The sequence below is a fragment of the Desmodus rotundus genome, chromosome 1 (assembly GCF_022682495.2).
Source record: "Desmodus rotundus isolate HL8 chromosome 1, HLdesRot8A.1, whole genome shotgun sequence".
Taxonomy (NCBI): Eukaryota; Metazoa; Chordata; class Mammalia; order Chiroptera; family Phyllostomidae; genus Desmodus; species Desmodus rotundus.
Window position 1 is genome coordinate 155,884,605 of NC_071387.1, and position 20,637 is coordinate 155,905,241.

At 36.3% G+C, this 20,637-nt stretch overlaps 1 protein-coding gene across 24 annotated transcripts in view; it reads left to right on the forward strand.

Annotated features, from left to right (window-relative positions):
- Nucleotides 1–20,637, forward strand: part of MEF2C (myocyte enhancer factor 2C) — a 161,473-nt gene that overhangs the window by 56,878 nt on the left and 83,958 nt on the right. For 13 of the 24 annotated variants that reach the window (XM_045197815.2, XM_045197816.2, XM_053911968.1 and 10 more), the window contains one exon: nucleotides 15,235–15,427. In XM_045197815.2, coding sequence (XP_045053750.1) covers nucleotides 15,374–15,427 — 54 coding nt within the window. In that variant the 5' untranslated portion in view covers nucleotides 15,235–15,373. Of the gene's footprint in view, nucleotides 1–13,053; nucleotides 13,406–15,231; nucleotides 15,428–20,637 lie in introns of those variants that run through there. The other 11 variants (XM_053911963.1, XM_045197814.2, XM_045197821.2 and 8 more) reach the window with 4 other exon arrangements.

A 20,637-nucleotide genomic window follows, 5' to 3' on the forward strand; every position in this document is an offset into this window, starting at 1 on the left:
TTGACTAGGTATTAGTTGATGATAATGTCCATTTTTCTAGCATCTGAAAGAAATCTCACCCCCTGCACTTCTCAGAACACTTTAATTTCTGGACCCACCGGCAGGCATGAGTGACACTGTTATAAGAATGATTCCAGGCGTTTCTTTGCTGTGAAAGGCAGTATTTTTCAACAAGTCCTTTTTTACTGAATTAGAAATTTTAGAGATTTCCTGTTTGCCAAAGTCTCTTAAAGTGCATGGGCTGTAGAAGCAGCCATTTTGAGCTTTCAGTTTGCACAGTGAATGGTCCAGCCTCTCAGATTGAATTCAGGCTTGGATGTCATGTTCATTGTTGATCGTGGAGTTTTTGAGTGGCTCTGACCCACTGTGTACTCATCAACTGGTTAATAACATATATAAATACGTAAGTGAGAGTATATGTACCTATGTCTGTACCGCTGTCTTCTGCCTATGAACGTAGGAGAAAAGTCTGATATAAGCTTAAAATATACAAAGTATTACTTCCTCACACTTTAGGTTCTGTTAGAGTGAGGTTGTACCACACTTTGTGAGAAAACTGGTGTGGACATCTATAATACACCAAAGTACATGTTTTTTCTTCAATAATTATATTGCCAATTATGTCAACTATTTTTATATAATTAGTATATTTTATTAGGTGTGTGTCTTATAAAGCTGATGGCCATAAAATTACTTCTAAAACAATATATTTAAAGAGCTCAAATTGCACAATTATACCCAGAGGTCTCAAACACAGAGAATTCTAAAGAAGTAGGTAAATGTATAAAATTCTGAAGTGGAAACTCTACTGCATATAGAAAAATAATGAGTAGAACATAATTAGAGGAGATGAAGGAGAAGGAAGAGAGAGAACATAAAGAGAAAGAGGAACAAGAGGAGGAACAGAAAGGGGTGGGGGAGATAATGACCCGGGTAATACCACGGTTGCTGAGGTCAGGGTTAGAAACCAACCAAGGTACTTTGAACAAGAGCCAGATAACTGCCTCAAGCCTGGAGACAAGATATCTGTAATTATCTGTGTAATTCTCAGCTTTATCAAAAATGAAATTGACTCTTCTGACCCATCCTCAGGAAGACACCTGTTTTGATGGGTTTTCCCAGAAGTCATAATGAATATGTGCTGACTCATATACATTCACCTGGTTTTCCTTACCAGCAACCACGTTCATTTGTAGAAATCTGGAGGGCAGACCGCTGGTGCCGATCAGCCAGTAAATTCTGATATTCCAATGACTGATATCTAACTCAAGTTTTGTTGTATTCCTTTACTAGCACAACGAAGTAAACTCCTTTTTGCCATCAAGAATAAGAGAATGTTAGATGAATTAAAGAACACAAACTTTAAAAGTCCTTCTTAGACTCCACTAAGTCCCTCTGGATATCACATTCTCTGAATAGGATTTTAATTTTAAAGTCCTCTTTTCAGTATTACCTTGGAGGATGGAGAAGTAGAGAGTATATTGTTTAAGTACGAGTCTGGGACTGGACTTATAATAGAGATTTAAATTATAGCTCTCATATGAGCTGTGTGACCCTGGGCAAGTAACTTAACCTCTCTGTCCTCATTCTTTTCTGAAAAATGGAAATGATGGTAGTGCCTTCCTCATAGGCTGTTATGAGGATTAGAGTTAATATGTGTAAACCTTTTAGTGCCACAGTATTTTATAATTTGTAGCTATTATTCATTAAAATTCTACATATGATTAGTGGTCCAAAGGTCATAATGTAACCTTGGTCTTAATTGCTTGTATTGTTTGAAGATGAAGAAAACCAATTCTTCAATGCAAAAAAATATGGAAAAAAAAAACAATTACATTTTTCTAGGCTTTGAAACATCTCTGTCAGCTTATTGTTTTTCTAGGGCTATATCCTTTGGAGAAGCATTTTAACCTCATTTTGTCTTACACCTTTATTGAATTTAAATCACTTAGCAACTTGAGAGGGCCCTTTAGAAGTTGGAGCCCGCTCCCTCCACGTCTGAGGAAAATGAGACTCAGAGGAGTTGACTGGCTCAGGGACGCGCAGCCCACGGGTGGCAGAGTCCGACCGAGAGCCTGACTCCAAACAGAGCCTCCTTTCCACTGCACTCCACCACTCCTTGGTGCCATGGGCTCTGGAAACAAATTATACAAAAATGCTAAATATTTTATTAATATTTTTACTTCAAAACAGCAGCAATTTTCTGCACCTGATATCATGTTTGTGTTTCTTTTTAAAACTAAAAGAATACTTTTTTGTTATTGGATCAATTATTCAACAGTACTATTATATTTTCCTTGAACCAGGCACTGAGCTGAAGTGTTGATTAGGGGCATTTCGACAGTGCCGTATATTCAGCAGTCAGCAGTCAGAGGGAAGAAGCTTTTTCCTTTCTTTAAAGCTACCATTTGTTAAAGGATACCCCAGATAAATTTGAATATCCTCCAGATTCTGGCATCCGGCATATTGAAGATTATGAAAAGTGCTGCAGCAAAGAAACCCAAAGTTGTCCTAATTATTTTGATTACCTGCTCTTTTTTCTTTTCTTTTCTTTTCTTTTTTTTTGGGGGGGTGGGGGGAATAGCTTGTTAGCATCCTTAAGAACTAGTGATCTGTGGAATCCACTTTGGTATTTCTCAAGAGAGTCATGAGCTTCTTCCACTGACAGATACTTTCTTTTGGGTACTAGGTTTCAGAGAATTGGGGTTAAAAACTGTCTGTTTCAGTAATTTCTGTTCCATCATAGCATGACCTTCCTTACAGGGGACGGGCTGCATTACTCTCCATGTAAAATTCTATCCTTGCAAATAGCCTGGCACAGAATGTGTAGACACGCTCAGATGAGGAGCCTTCCTCCAGCCTTCAGCCTTGTGCCGCCCTGCCTGGATCCAGTGGAGGAAACATTCTGTTCGTCTGAAAACACCTCCAGTCCCAGCTCTGCGACAGTTTCACTTTCCATATCCCCTCAGTTCTAAACATGTGGAAGAGCAGATAAAGAGAGGTGCTGAAATGAAAAAATGGAGTTGGAAATAATACAAATAGAAGAAACTTGTATTTCTATGCCTGCTTTGTATGCAGTTATGACTAGGTGTTGGAGGAGGAAGGAAGAGTCCTCCGAAGGTCATTTATAAGATAGGGAGGGATGGAGGTGAGTATACAATGTGAACTATTGGTCAGCATTGAGAGTAAAATCAAACACTATGCTGATTTTTTATTAGAATAAATATCTGTACCATGATTCATTTCAGAATGGAGAGAGGTTTGATTTTTAAAAAAACCTTTCTAATTTATGATTCTTTTTCAGGGCATTTCATCAATTGCTAATGAAAGTAGATTAGTGTTAATTTAGGTTTTGTAAATTATACAGCTTACTCTATTTTAAACCTGACAAGTTATGTTCACCAAATACTAAATAAAAAGAAATGATGGACTAAAGGGCCAAGTTTATACCACTCCCCCCAAAAAATGACAGGAGAGGGAGATTTGAAAATGCATACCCATTATTTCTTAACTAATGTTATTTTGCATAGGAAATTTTGACCCCCTTCCCTTACTTAAAATACTATGGTTTTTCTTTGGACATTTCCATTTTACAACTTTTCAAATTAAAGTATGTATTGTCCTGTACTCTAATTTTCTACATAAATATTCATAATTCTTAAATTTTGCATTCTCTTAAAAATGGTTTAATTTAAAAAATACTTGATGATTCAATTGTCTCTTCATTCTAAGTTGGAAATTAATCTATTTGGCTTGAGGCTAGATAGCTTACTCTCATTAGATGGGTATGTCCAAAGATATGTGACTATTTCCCATACAGCGAGACATTGGGAGTTTCAAATATTGCAGGGATCTTAATCAAACTGTGCTGATTGCTTGGGAGTTGGGCCCTATGAGAGAGGAAATAAATCAACTTAACCCAGTGACTCAGTTACATTAGTAATATTGTAAAATTATTTGTTTGTAAGAGCTAAAAAGTACAATTTTAAAAATATTATTCTATATTTCACATTTGCAGAAAATTTGCACTGCATTTGCCAGATTATTTATGGTTCTGTTTATATTCAGCATTGCAAAATGAACTTCTTCCAACTAGTAGGAATTGCTTTAATAAAATAATCCACATTTTCAGGGAAGACACACCTTTGTATTCAATTAATATCAACTTATAAACCTTTGATTATTATATTCTCATTATATTATACCCTTGTAGCTTTAAAGTATTTGTAATTTTTATAAAATTATGTAATACTGAAGTAAAGAAAACAGGTTTACACAGTGAATTTTCACAAATGAATGTGGCTTGGTTTTTTTTATTTGAGCTTCACAACCTCATCGTAGAATATGTGTGTTATTATCCCCACTCTATAGAAGAGGAACCTTAAGTTTAGGAAATTATGAATTAGCCAAACTTGTACCACCAGGGACTGAGTGCTGGAGCATTCACCCTCCCCGTACTGCCTGGTTCCATCTGGGGTTCAGATCTCACCTCACATGTCATCTTCTCAAATAACCTTCTCTGACAGCACTGGCCACCTCTGCCTTGCCTGTTCAGTTACCCCTGAACCTGTTCTATTGTCGTGTTTGTTTTATAGCGCTCCTCTGAAGTCCTCATATCAATGTGCTTGTTTATTGCCTCTTTAAAGTGTGTTTCGCGAAGACCTTTGTTTTGTTCACAGTGCTGTCCCTGGCACCTACCGTCACATTTGACATTTTTATGTCTCTGTGACTAATGATCAAACTTTTTCATTGTTAGCTGTAATATTAAAAATCATGATTTTGGCCCATGGTCTCCAGTGAAGTCAATTTAGCCAGGATTTGCTGGCCTACGTGGTCCAAGCTGAAGTTTAGTTTAAAGCCTGCGATGCAGATGGACCAAGTAATAAAGCTACATGTAGTTCATCAGTTCCAAAGGCAGGACCTGCACTGCATACATGATGCACCTTAGTCTCATTTCTGACATTTAACTCGCACCCTTCCCGACCACCAACCCTGACAAAAGTTCCGAAGTATTAAAACCCTGTGGTACACAGCCCTGGAGTGTGTTACAGTGACCGGGGCAGGCATGTAGAGTCCTCTTGTTCTGGAGTTATGCACAGATAAAGGGAGGATATAGTTTTGAGAGGAATGCTATAACTACAAAGTGCATCCTGAAGGCCATTTAGCTCACAATGAAGGTCTGTGTTTTAAAATAGCACTATAACAAAGTAACTACAGAGTTTTGGCAAGGGCTTCAACTATTTATAGAACTAAGTAAGGCATAGTAAATAGTGCCACAAGTACCCAGTTCTCCTTTGCCATAACCCCAAACTTATGAGAAGCACTGTAATTATATTTTTCTACTTAAAAAAAAATCATAGTAGCCATTATCAGTTTAACCATACGGAAGCTCAGACTAAGATTTCTTTTTCAAATGCATAGTTTTGATTTCCAACAGCTGCACTGGGTCTTTAATCATATATTATCTTTATGAAGCCTTTTTCTAACATATGTTAATTGGCTGTTTTCTGTGACAAATTATGAGCTCTTACTTTGATGAGGTTCAATTGCAATCATGTTGGAGTCGAGTGTGTAGAGTTTCCACCCCTGCTGGTTCCTCAAACCACTACAAACATCCGCACGTCACTGCAGTGCTGAGTAATGGCAGGATCTGGGCTGGCTGATTTCACTACAGATTTTTTTTTTCCACAGGATATTTTCAGCTTCTTTGTACTAAATCTGTTGCAGGGTTTGCCCTTTTTAGCAGAAGCATGCTCTAAAATTAACATCAAATCTTATTGGAGATTACTATAATACAGTGAGAAATATTTCATAATATAACACCCCAGCATCTGTTTTACCTTACTAAAATTTTAGTGCATTTATTCTACATTTCTTAAAAAGTCAGTCAGTTGTGAGGTTGGTATATGTTTTCTAAATCATCAGCCCTTTACAGTAAGTATTTTTAATTTCCCTCTGTTGAGAACAGTTACTTATTGAGATGATTGAGTATGTATTTATCGCTCGTGAAGAAAATGCACATATTGTTTTTTCTAGGTGTTGCCAAACATCATCATGTTAAAGATTCCATTGTATTTTTTCTTTGCGATTACATCTGTTGGTCAAGTGATAAGAAGAATTATATGTTCCATCAGGGTTAATGTCCCATAAGATGCATAGCATCCATTCAAGTTCTCTATCCTAATGTCAGTGTTTAATGCATGATTAGGATGAACAGATATGTTATAACCCATCTGCTCTAGGAGCTGTGATAGATAGCCAGCATCGGATACCAACAGATGATCAGTGATAGTCAGAATTGGAATAGATATGAAAAAATACAGTGTATTTTTTTCGATTCACAGGAAAGTAGTCAGGGTAATTGACTAAGGCCTTCAGAAACTGTGTCAAACAGAAGTCATATTGGGATTTGATGTAGCTGTTTCTACCTTGGCATCTAAGGTAAAAGGCTCTGTAAACGGCGGTACTCCAAAGCTAAAGCTGGGGTCATATTTTCATACAGGTATTAGAGTTTAAAATAAGATGAGCCGGATGTGAACAGGAGAGCCACTCCTCCTCGTGAGGCTGTTTTTAATCAGCCATTTCCCTGGAGTGGCTCACAATCAATGAGCTCTAAATCCTGAGGCTACCTGTGCTCAGAGGAAGGCCTGGGAACGTCATTACAGAACTTACAATTGAGCATATATGAAAAAATTAGAGCAGAAATTCAAGGTAAGAAAGGTTAACTTCAGAAGTCTTACTTTGGTACTGCTCTTTTAGAGGGTCGTAAATAGATCATTTCAAATGTTTAAAAAAACGGGATATTAAACTCAACTAAATGCTGATACTATATAACAGATCGTGGTAAATACATCAAATTAAAGTCATTATTGGTTTATGTTCGCCGGAACTGTTTAAACATGTGTATTACTTTGAGAAGATACATGTGGGTCAATTTCAGCATGAGTAAATAAATAGGAAGTTTTTTGTTTTCTTCATTAATAGCACTACAGCTAGGGGAACAGCCTCAGGAGGCCTGCATGACACTTCAGCGGGACCGCAAAGTCACTTCATGCGCTGTGTCTTGAGTTCGTGTACACAAGGACATGTAGTTCTGCTTGATAAGACACATACTTAATTGGCTTTAAGAAAATAAACCAAGGTAAAGAATGATGTGTAAATGAAACGGAGAACTTGGCACTTCACTGTATGGAAGCCCATGAGCCATGTGGCTTAATTGGGGCCAGTTGGGATCATTTCATGATTGCTGTCAGAAGATCAGATTTAATTCTCCTTATAAGAAGACCACAGTGGGATAGAGTTAAACAAATTGCCATCAGAGGTTTCAGATGAACAAAGCCTTAATTAGGTTGATTAGGATGCTATAAAAGAGATGAAGAGAAATAGAAAAATTGATGAATCACTGGGTTTTATGTTAAGCCACGTAGAATAGCAATATCAAATATCTGTATTTTGAGAGATATTATCATGGCATTTTGTATATTGTGTATATTAGCCATCACGGAGGATTTTTATATAGACTTTCTAAATTTCTAGAGTCTAACTAGAGACTAAAATAAATGGCATTCAATGTGAGTAGCAGATAACTTGCTAAACACACTCTCCATAATGTATCCCAGAGACACTGGCAGGACCACAGGACTTCTTCCCGTACCAAGGGCATCTTAAAGTGTAAAATGAAATGGAAAGGTAAATAAAAGACAAATTAGTTTAAGTGCATAATTTTAATCACTTAACATAATATGTGAATACAGAATAAAACAAAGCCTTTGCTTAGAATGCCCTTTGAGCCATATCACAAACTTCACAATGTGATTATTTACTGGGGGTAACACTGGGGACCACTCAGGTGTCCTACAATGGACTCTTAGTGCTTCGTCCATTCAGTGTGAAAAACTAACCTGTGTTTTCCCATTTGCTGCAGCTTTGCAGGAAAACGTTCTCTCTGTGCGTGCACACGCACAAATGTACTAGTAAGGCTGAAAGTGGTGTCCAATACATGCAGACATGTGAGAAAAAAATTGGTAGAGTATTTCCATTTTGATAATGAAATATGGTATATTAAAGAAAGATTAAGAAAATAATGAATATAAGATCTTTTTCTGATGGATCAAGAGATGCCTGGGAATTCAGATTTTGGTCATAATAAGAGGAAAATGTACGATAGCAACATCACCCACTTAAAGCCTGGCTTGCTTTGAAGTCTGACAATTCTGTGTCACTGATATTGGTGTTGTGCAGTGCTTAACTTGTTTTGCTCAATAACTGCAACAAAAAATCCAGCTGCATGTGCTTACTGAGGAGCTCCAGCTGGGGAACAGAATACATTCTGGGCTGCTAAGTACTAGCTCTTGCTTGGTGAAGAGGACAGTGTAGAATTTACCTGTGTGGTAAGCCCCGGCACATCACTAAGGGGCCGTTGAAAGAAAACATGGTAACTGCCCTATCGTGAAAAATTAGGAAATCAAAGGCATGATAAAACCCTGAATTAATTACTTAATATGATGTGGGAAGACTAAAAAGTGTGGTGTGGTTGAATAGCACAAGGCTCTTGTCATATTTAGACCATTTGGAGTTTATTTCGGAATGAGGATTGGATAATGCTGTTTAAGCTGCAGTGTGAAAAAAAATGCCCAAGACAAAATATACCATGGAAAGCCATGGCAGGGAAGCTATGCCTCCCTCCTGCTTATTGAATTGTTTACGATGCAGTACAGTTGCTTAAAGATATGTGCCTCCTGGATTCTAAAACTGTGTAAATAAAATCATTTATGCCAGTGTTAATGGAAGGTTAGGCCCACTTATTAAATTAATTGCAGGGGTTTTCAAAACGAGCTCCTTTTTAGCCTTATTATATTTCTGACATACATTTCATCTCCTTTTGTCCTTGGGGAATGATATTAAAGTAGGACTAGAAGCATTAATGTAGAGTTTTCAGCAGCCGTGGTCATTGGGAAAATTGATATATTTCCCTAGTTATTTCTACTTTTGCAGCCTGAAGCTCTTCCATGACTGATACTTCAGAGAAACTTCTTAATTTTTGTAACCTTCTAAATTTTTTCTTCATAGAATGGTTATTGTTAAAGGATAAATGAAGCATTACCTGTTAGACGTTTTTCATCGTTAGCTCTGCAGAGAAAAGTCTCTGTGCTTTAGGTACGGACTCTGATTCACTTGAGAGTCTCACCGTGTGTGGGACTGAATTTATATCTCAACACGGAAGCAGTCTGACAACTAGTAGGCTAGGTCCCCCGCACTGCTGTGTACCCAGCACTTCACCTGTAGCGCCAGACTTAGCGACCACGGCCATGCTGCCAATGAGAGGTGTGTTCCCAACTCTTTGCAGGGCAAGGAAACAGCGTTCCGAGAGAGTAACTCTTAACTCTGTAGTCACTCAGCTTCTAAGTGCCAAGCCAGAGTTCCCAAACCCTGAGCTTCCTGACTTTAAAATCCATTCCGCTTTCACTTCTTATTCCATATATAAGATGCTATATAAATATACAGAGGATTAGTGATCCGGTTATCAATTATCAGTCTGCTTTTGTGTAAACAAAAATATGAAAATGTTCTTAAGTAGTAGCCATTAAAAATACTAACTGCAGAAAATACTCACTTGAAATAAAAATCTTTAATTCATTAATTAACTAATAGTACGCTGCTAATAGGAGAATCCTACTGTATGCACACCTGGCCCACAGATTGTGAGGAAGACAGGCAAACATGCAGTTCCCAGTGTGACGAGCGCTACAGAGGAGGAGCAAGGGTGCTGTGAATCCTTTCATGGGAATTTGATGTGATCGGGAGAATGTGGAGTGCTTCCGGAGGAGGGGAAATAGAAAGGAAGGGCAGGAGTTATGGAGGCACCGAGGGGAAGGAGGAGTATCCCAGGCAGAGGGAATTGCATATGCAAAGGCCCTGTGGTAGGAAGGAGTTTGGCAGGTGATAGGAAAGATTGTCAACATTATTTGTTATTTGTATGTGTGATATTATGTTACTGAAACTTGCCAATGACTCAAAATTCATCAATTTCTATCTAAATTGGAATAGAAAAAGAAAGTAACTGTTTGGAATGATGGTATTTATCCAGCAAGAAAGAATGGCTGCTCTTTTATCACCCTTAAGACAATGAGTCTTGGCTGTGTGTCTTTAAAATGAACTCAGCTTGCATTCATAGCCCTGGTAATATGACATTCTGTATAATGCATGGTAAGCTCAGAGAGAGAGATGGAGTAACTTTCAGGACCAAGGAATTATCCCCCAACTCATAAGACATCATGTAGTCAAGTAACAAGAAGAAGTAGAATTATTATATCTTTCGAAGGTCAGAATACCTCTAAGGAAAAAAAAAGTAAAAGTTCTACTTTTTACTTTTAACCAAAATATAATTAGATGTCTCACATCTTTTAAACATAAAATAGAAAGTTAAATGTGTCTAGATGCACCATAATGAGCAATGTTTTGCACTTAACGTAATAATGATTCATTTAATTGTTTGAATCAGTAATGCCAGGCTTGCAGCAACTGGGCTTATGATCATTTTTGTCCCTTGCTAAGTATCCAGCTTGTATTTACTTAACACTATAATTTCTTTTGTGATACAGTATGTTTGATTTTCAGCCTTGGGTTCTCACAAAACATTACGTGAGTCAATGGAAAAGTTATTTGCCAATATGTAGAAAAGAAAACCAGAGTTCTTTCTCTGCAAATTGACATCACATATTTTAATGTTCTATCATTTTTCATAAGCTGTGTTTATTTAAGTGACTGCATTGTGCTTATTATAGCAAAATACATGCTTTGCACTGATAAGTTTAGCAGGAGAGAATTAATTTCTTCCCACATCTTTTAATGTGGCATGGAAGTTTCACTCCAAGATCAAAACACATAACTGAAGGTTATGTTTAATTTCTAAATCAAAGTGTTGTGGGAAGATGATTGAAATCTGAAGATGACTCAGATCCCTTGATATGTGGTTTTCTTCCTACAGAAACCTTATGGTACACTGCCATTTCCATGTTAGAAAGAACCTAATAGTGATGCGATTAAAATAGTTTCACTATATACTGAAAGTATATGTTAGTTACTTTGGTTCTTAGTCTGTTTTTTAAAAAAGAATTTTGTAGGCTTCAATACCATAGGAACCTCTTCCACCCACCCAGTATATGTCCTTTTATTAACTATGGGGACAAGGAGGTAATCACTTAATTTTACCAACATTGATTTTCTGGACAATTTTTGTGTTTCTATTTTTACCAAAAATATAACGTATCCATTTGGCTCTTTGCCTGTATATAATTGTTCATTTGCCTTGAAGGGTAAATTAAGTTTATGTGGCCACATTAACTGTTTCGATTTTTCTGAGGCATGATAAATGGTAATTGAGATACAGCGTCTGCACCAAAGTGAACTTGTTGGTTTTCTAATTTTTATTTCTTAAAGCAGTCAGGCAAAAATACTAACCTAGAGCTAACAGGGATTTTTCTCAGGTGTTTTAAAAATAGAAATTAAAAATGTTATCCCCAGGTCTGGATTTCACTCATTGTCCCTTATCTGAACCTCTCAAAGGCCTCTCTGTGTGGGGTGTGCAGCCCAGTACACTCAGACAGTTCTGCTCGGAGAAGGAAGTGAAGAGTTTTGGTTCCCATTTTACACTTCTGGAACAGTTTAGGGAAGGAAGCACCTTTACACCTTTTATTGTTCGTGGTTGCTGACATCATATCCTTCCCTGACCAGTCTGTGCGTGTTTCCTGCCATTCTGTCAAGACTCTTCTGTGTTACTGGGAGGGATTTGTAGGAGGGAGGGAGAGATGGAGGGAGGGAAGGAAGGAGGGAGGATGGGAGCAAGAAAGAGAAAGGGAGGGAAGGGAAGGCAGAGAGGGAGGAGGTGTGTATCACTCGAGGGAACTTATTTATAAATGAGAGCCAGTGGGAGAAGGATCTTTAGCATCTGTTCACAAGAAATTCTTCTCTACTTGGGTCTCACGCCACTTTGCCTTCATCTGTCTGCTTGTGCCAAACTCAAAGTGAACAGAAGCCTGCCATAGTGAAGTTCCCCTTTTTAGTAAGCAGCCTGATTTTATTTTTCTTATACTTAGGTTGGCAAAAAAAAACAATGCAGATGACTGGAACTCTAGAGAGTGTAACTGTGGTAGAGCATTTCTTTGTCTTTCTATTTTTTTTTAATTACTGATTGTTTCTACGGAACTCTGTCATTTTCCAAGAATGCTTCTTTCATGTGGAAAGAAGTAGCGGCAAGCCTGCTAGAATTATTTTAAGCTTATGGTTGATTGTACATAATGAAAGTTTTCAGCATTTGAAATTCTACTACATGTAGTTTAGGTATTATAATCATTTCTTCATATACATAAAACAATTTTACAGATTACCAAAGTTATATAATCTATTTTTCAGCCTCTCCTAGGCTTCTTACAAATTAATGCTTGAAACCAACTTTACAATATAATTTGTGCATAAAAATCAGGTTTGAGAAATAGTTATGCTAAGAAAACAACTACATAACTGTTGCTGACCTTCCTAACTCTTTGAATTTTTACTGACAGCCTTGCAGTGTGGTGACTCATAATCCAATGTTCGAAGCCATATGTTCCATGACACCTTTTACTTCACGGTAGCAGCCACATCATCACTACACATTATTCTGCATATATACTTAGTAATATAAAACTTTGCACTGTAGGAATATTCAAAAGGCAACACTTGAAGAAATATTCATCTTTGCAGAAGCAAGGAAATATTTTAATTTTATTAAAATTTATACTTGGTTCTCTATACATTACCTTGCATATTTCAAAAAGGAAATTATATTCAGTGGCATTTTTATCAACTATTTTATTTATATATATACACACACACATACATACACATCTACACAGTAAGTTTTTTCCAGCAAAATATTTCCCACCGTGTTTTGATAATTAAAAAAAAAAATCCTTGCTCTGCTCTTTTTAAAAAATGTCTCATTTCACAATTGTGAAATGTGGGGTCGTGATATGGAGGAACTCTTCTAAGTTTGGTTCATCAGGAACTCTCCCTGTCTTTCTGAGGAGGCTTCTTCTCCAGGGATGTTTCTCTACTTGTCTGGTTATTTGTGTTTTGAAATCAGGATCAGTAGAAGTCTTGCCCGCCTTGTCACCACACGCTAATCTGTTCACCCTGACCTTCCACCTTAGCGTGAATAAGCGCTTAGGCAGGCATAGTCCTGTAAGCCGATAGTGCCACCGGCCTCAGCTAAATGAAAGAAAGGAAATTGTCCCATTTGCATTTGCTGTGGATTCATGGGTTGGCTTTTCTGTTGGCTTTCCTGTGATAGAGGAAGCCTGCTTGTCTCTTTGGGGTCGTGCACATGCATGGGAAATACCATTCTAACGTGCTGCTTGCTTCTAAGGTAAGACTATAGGAAACGCAGGGAAGTTGCCCAGTGGAGTGATGTTTGAGACTATTTCTAAACATAGATAAATACAGTGCCAACAGTGAATATGTGATGCAATTGTGCTTTGTGGACCTTTCATATTTTAATGTGGTTCAGTATGTCTTAGGGTAGCTAATTTTTTTCATGTGTACTTGTCCAATGTGTGTTATTTATAGAACTCTAACACTTCTGAACTACTTCCAACATTTAGAATTACTGCTGGAGTAATAAACAGTTTCTGATGAGCACTCTGTGGTCATGATGTTACTTAATACTTGTATTCTCAGAGGCAAGAGTGAGCTGCAGTTTAATCGAAAGGTTTGGGGCAAAAGAGAATAAATAGGTGGTCTTAGTATTTAAGCAGTGCCTAATCCACTAGAACTAATTATATTAAATAGCTTGTGCAATTAGATAATCACAGAAAACTTAAAATTGTAGAAAAAATTACTCAAGGTGGTAGAGAATTTAGAAATTAAACAAATCAGAGAGGTGATGATCAGACCAAGTATGTGACAGCCTTCCTGATCTGAGGAGCAGAGCGGACAGCCAACGGTATTCCTGTTCCAATAACTTTGAATTGGAGCCAACTGATCTATTAAGTAGCCAGGACATTGGCTTAGCGTTACATAACAAAAGTGGGAATTTATCAGGTTGGTTGTGAGACACCACCTAAAATAAACAGGGAAGTTCTGAGCGATGTGTAAAGTGGTTGCATTCTTTGACAGGAGATGCGTTAGGATAATTGAGGCTGTTGCTTGCAAATGAAGAAGCCACTGTGGAATGCTTTCTTGTTGACTTCCACTCTACACGGCATTTCACTTTCATTACGTTTAACACAAAGTAAAATACATACTTTTAATACTGGGGATCTTCTGGGTTTATCTTACCTTATTGATGATCATTTCTTTACTATTAATTCATGACCTAAAGATATCTAGTATACAATTACAAACTTCTATAATTTTGTATCTTACTCCCCAAAGAGATATGGTGTCTTTTCAAAATATTTAAATTTAGAGGACTGATGGCTTATTATAAAAAAGTGTAGTTATAAATGGAATAATACTCTAATTTTTGCACCTTTCTTTTTTCTTTTAATGAATGATTATATTTTTGGATTCTTGTATTGAAAATATAGCTTAAGGGCTTTCAAAAGGAAAAGAGATCTCACTGCTGATAGCTACTTGTTATGTAAGATTAAATATCCCATATTCTTTTTACAGTATTCTCATAGCGGTAACTGTTTAAAAATAAGATTAAAAGACTTAGATTTAAATTAGTTGACATTTACATATATCAAATAGCACTTTGATAATAGTCCATCCCATTTGCATGACGAGGGACACGTTATCACCTCTGCTGTCAAAACAGGAGATTGTTTTCCCTTCAGAAATGAATTAGCTGCCCTACTTAGCATACACAGGTACATAAAGGTTCATTAACTCTCTGATTTAGGTAATTTTTCATAACAGAAAGGTGAAAGTAGTCACCTAATCTTATTTAAAAATATTAAGAAACTCTTTGCAAAAGATACATTTTAACTGTCAGGTTTTAAAACATAGTTTTCATCATTTAAATTACTTGTTAAATTACTTATGAGATTATTCTAATTATCAAAACAAACGAATCCCACTTGATGTGCTCCTGCATGTGATATACTATGTACTTTTAACAAGCACCTATTTTCATTCATTTGACTGGCTTACTGCCATGTAGTTTTATTTTTTAAAAATTAGAATATGACAGTTCTTACGATACTGACTTGCTGCTGACGGGGTCTTGAGTGTCTCTTTTCTGTTCAGCAGGAACGGATGCAGGAGTTTGGGAACTGAGTGGTGCACGTGCTGAAGAAGGAGGTTTGTTTGGAGGAAACAGGAAAGAGAAAGAAAAGGAAGGAAAAAATACATAATTTCAGGGACGAGAGAGAGAAGAAAAACGGGGACTATGGGGAGAAAAAAGATTCAGATTACGAGGATTATGGATGAACGTAACAGACAGGTGAGTGGGATAAACTTTTTTCTTTCATTATTTACATGATCTTTTTATTACATTTCCCCCAAATGTGGTAAGGGTCCTGAAAAACATTTTGAATTAAACATGGCCAGTTTAAATGCTAATCGTCTCTTATATGTAAAAGGAAAAAAAAATAACCTTATCTTGTAGAAACATAGTTTACACATTCATGAGTAGTTAGTTTTTCCTTCAACCTGAATTCTAAGTGGGAGCTGTACTTGTGTAATATAAATAGCTTCATAATTAAGAGTTAATGAGCATAACATTGCTACATTGCACATATCACCAAAGATATTCTTATATTCATGGGCACGAGGCCTTTTGTGGTTATCCATTTTAAAGGTTCATATTATAGGCTAAATATCCTGAATAAAAATAGCTTTTATTCTATTCACAAACTTTGAAATGCATCCAAAATATTTAACATGTCCTGACAACAACAAAGAAAACACCCACATAAAATATTAGTAACTTAAAACATGTAGGCAAGAAGTATTGGTTAATTCATACTATTTTCTTTAAACCTTGACTTTTATAAACATAGCTGCAGATGATGTTGTAATTTTTTCCTAGGACTCCAGTGATAATATCAGTGTGATACAATTCAGCTACAGGGTCCAGCACAAATAATGCCCCCTGTTATTACAAAATCTTTTATTACTAAGTCATAAGCCTATAATTCTGTAACATAACACTATCATGCCATATGACATTTTAGGTGAAATGATCAAATTAAAACTATGAATTATTACACCCATAGTATTACCCTACAAACCACACTCAAGCAGGCCTTACTACTGCCAGACCCTGTATTCTAAAGACTTTATACAGCCAAATTCTCTATTCAACAAATACTTGTATATCATGAATATCCATGACTTCACACTGGGGGCATGTGGATGTAGCCAGGCAATGTAAAGAGGGGTGTGGGTAGTTTGCTCGTATTCTGATGTTGAATATCAAGTAATGGTTCCTGGGAGAAACTGCAGTACTGCCAGGGCCCAGCCATTGCAGGTGGATAGTGCAACCTATAAAGCAGGCATTCCTTGACTGTGGAAGAGAAGATTCTTTTGCCTGTCCTCCCTCTATACTGGGGGAAGCTAAGAGGACAGCTTTGGAGATGCCCCCTAAGGCTGTAATTTCCCCCAAATAAAGGCAGTCTATCTCTTTTGTCCCTTTCAATCTTCTTGGACTTGTGAGACTAGAACTGATTCCTGGTTTAAAATGTTACATTGTAAAATGTGTAAATTATAATGAGTAGAAGTTATTATTTATGCTGTCAAAGCCAGAATGCTATTAAGAGTTAAAGAAATTTTTGATTTTTATGTTTATAGTTCCTCAAATTGTTATATTCAAGGTATATATGGCTTGAACTATTTTTTGCTGAAAATTGAGCTAAAGGATGAATAATGCTAAGGTTTATAATGTATTCCTTCAGTGTTTTTTTACATATTATTTATTGCTATGAATCAAGTCAAAAAGCAATAATTTTTTCAACATAAAACCACATTTTTAATCAGTTTATAGATTGAAATTAAAATTAAAACTATAATATTGAACATTACTTACCATTGACTATTTAGACCCAGTTATTTGGACTAGAATCTATTTTGGGTACAATCAAAAATTATATGAATTAGCACCTATACTTAATTAATGATACCAAGTAATTTTTAAGTTCATGAAATTCATTATATCTTCCTTTTGCTTGCAAAGAAGGAAGAAATTTTTTGCAGGTGGAAATCATGAACTTTCATTGTGCTTTATAAAGGAGCATAAAACTCACAATGGAATACAAGAATTTTAACATCCTACTTTTGAACTAATAATTGAACATCTTTTCTTAATTTAAATATAGTTGTGTCTACAATTGCTATGATTCTCTCATGTTAGAGTAAGAAAATTTATTTAAATTCAGTTTCATTTATCTTTTTCTTAATCCTGAAGACAATTTTCTTGATTTTATTCTATAGAATTTAGGCTCTTAGTCTTTTCTTTGTTTTTTTCTTTTTTTCTTTTTTTTTTTAGTCATTAGGTACAGCAGGTCCTTTAATTCAATATTTAAACAGAATTAGTAAATATGAAAATTGCCATGTTTTAACATATTTTTCAGTGGTTATTTTAGATATTGACAACTTTCAACAGCTATCTTACTTACAAATGTTTGTCACATTCAAAGAGTGGTCATAAGAACCATTTGGGGAGAACTTAAAAGAGATAAGTCACTTCTAATAATTCACACCAGCAAATCTGCCATAGTATATCCTATGGAGTATGGAGGCACCCCTAAACTGAGCTGCCTTTAAGCTATGTGTTCACATGTTGAAAAGAAAGAGGTAACTGCTTTGCCCTTGTGGAAGCTTCCGCCATGGTAGACTCCTTAATGGAACCTCACACAATGGTTCACAGTCATCTTTTCTTAAAAGCAGTAAAAGTCTGCTCTGCCACTGCAGGTGTTTATTTGGCAACACCAAGAACAGGGTGTGTTTTTCCAGAGTAAGAAATTCTGGTGTAAAGTGTGAAATGAAATATTGCAGAGCTGATGTGATAAGCTATATATCATTAAGAAAATGAAACTGTTGTAAAACAGAGTGGCTAACTGTTTAAATTGAATTTTGCCCTCGTTTTATCTTTCATAATGGAAAGAGGGAACAGCTGAAGTTCAGAAACTCCCGTTGTATACACATAATAATAGTTTAGGGGAGGAAAAACAGTAACAGCCTCTTCAATTTTGCAGAGTTTCTAAGTTTATGAAAACTACTTATTTCTCAAATGCTAACCTAACCAAGATGGATTTCTTAAGCCAGTATGTAAAAATAAATAAAATCCTAGATCCTCCCTTTGTCTCGCAAAAACTTTCAGATAACTTAGTAAAAGAAGTTACAAGTTCCAAAAACTACATACGTATTATTCCATTTAGTCCTTATCAATCCCCTTTACAGCTGAATAATTCATTTATTTATTAAATGAACAAATATTATTGGATTGCAGTGTGCTGAACATTAAGTAGTCGAAGGTAAACAAGAAGAATCTCACCCATCTTACCAACTGCTGCAGAAGTCAGCAAACATTTTCTATAAAGGACCAGAGAGGTAATACTTTTGGTCCTGTAGACCATGCAGTGACTGACTGTCTCAGTGAGTTGGAAAAGCAGCCAGGGCCAAGGTGCAGAGGAATGAATGTGCCTGTGGGCTGTAGTGTGGGGACCTCAGCCCTAGTGGATGCATCAGCCATGAAACAGGCAAATGTATAATGAAAGTTTTGTTCATTGGTGCTTTCAATGCAATTATCAAAGTGCTGCGAAGGAGTAATAGGAGGTATTTTGTTCAGATTGGGGTCAGAAAAATGCCTCTGGAAAGAAATGCTAAAGATGGGAACATTAAGTCAAAGTCAGGCAGGTGGCGAGATTCCAGAGGTAACAGTATTTGCAAAGCTCCTTTAGAAAGGAGAGGGCCTGCTAGGAAGCTGAAGGAAAGCCCATGGAACTTGACCTTGGTGCATCTAACTTTGGAGAGATGGGAGAAAAGATTGGACTAGGCATGGCCCAGACCATGCAAAGCTTTGATTTTTGCCAAAGATTTGTGCCCAGATCTTTCAGATTAAAACACAAAACAAACATGATTTTCTTAATTAAATTTAGCTTCATCCTATATAATATAATGTTTAGATCATAGCCTTTCCCAATTACATCATACTGCACCCAGTATAATATAATAGTAATGAACATGGCTTTAGAGACAAACTTAATTCTGGTCCCAGTTCTGCACCCACTAGCTGTATGACCCTCCCACAAGAGACTTAAAACCTCTCTGAGCCTTATCAGTTCCCTGTTGAGTAGTAGAGTGAAGATTAAAAAAATAATACTCACCTCCTTAGGTCACTGAGATAATTAGAGAAGAAAAGTAAAACACCTAACATATAAGTGCTCAATGAATTTCCTTATTAAGCTATTTCTATTAAGACTCATGCTCTTTGAACCATGAGCTATTATGTTAGAGTTAATGTGATTTGCATCAAAACACTTCCTGCTCTGTGTAGCAGATTAAAGAATGATACCTGAACCTTCATTTCACAAGGGCTTTACCTTAAAAGGGTATCAGGGAGATGGGGGGAAAGTGGAACAGAGTAAGGAAGGAGCACAAAGGAGCCTTTGGAAGCTAAAGGGGTGAGCAAGTCATTTCAGAGCAAGAGCTGGCTGATGGAAGAGGATGGCTGGTGGACAGTACTAAAAACCACTCAGGACATTTGCAGAGCAGGGCAGGTGGCAGAGATGGGGAGAAGCAGTTTCCTAAGGTCTATGTACTGTGGAACTTACCGTCAAATGTATGTTACTAACCAAATTATTTTGCACTATGGATCGCCATTCTTACCACTTCCAGCTTCCAGCTTATTCTAACCCTACAATTTCAAGCACGCAGTCTGCATTTTTTTATTTTTCCCCATTAGGTACCTTCATCAATTAGGCAATAATTTTACCTTTCTTCATCTAGTACTGATTTTTTCTATACTCTGAAACAGCCGTATTTATTGAGTTTTGTTCTTGTGTGACTCTTTTTACAAACAATATACGTAGAAATCTATTATATCTGTTGTATCAAGAAGACATGTAAAAGTCAGTCATGCTTACCCTATAACCTGTTGACTTGTATATTTGTATTTAAATTTTCCAGTTTTCACACTTTGAAAAGATAGGAGAGGTAAACCCAAATTTATTTCTGTGACTTGTTATTAAAAGACAATTAAATATTTGAATAACCAAAAGGGAAAATTATTTGACAAATAACACAGCGCCTAATGTAGTAATGTTAAAGATAAAAGATTTTTAAATGTCTTAAGTTCTTTTCTTCCATCAGATCTGGCACACTAATAGTTTTTGCCAGCAAACAAAATTTTATATAATTATCAGTGCAATAACTGGAGCATAAATTAAAGACAATTAGCAACATTCTTCTGTTAATAGAACAGCAGAATCCCCTTATGACTAGAAAGAATTCAGAGTTCATAGCTGTTAAATTGTGTAACATTTTCTCTGGAGATATATTGATTTCCTTAAGTTACTTGCTTTTATAAAGAAACAAATTTTACTCCTTTCTCCTGTTCTCCACTATTTTGGTTTCTTCTTAAAATGTCAGTGGAGTTTTTAACCATAACATTCGTTCCTTCAAGGTGATAATCCAGAATATCAGTAAATAGAA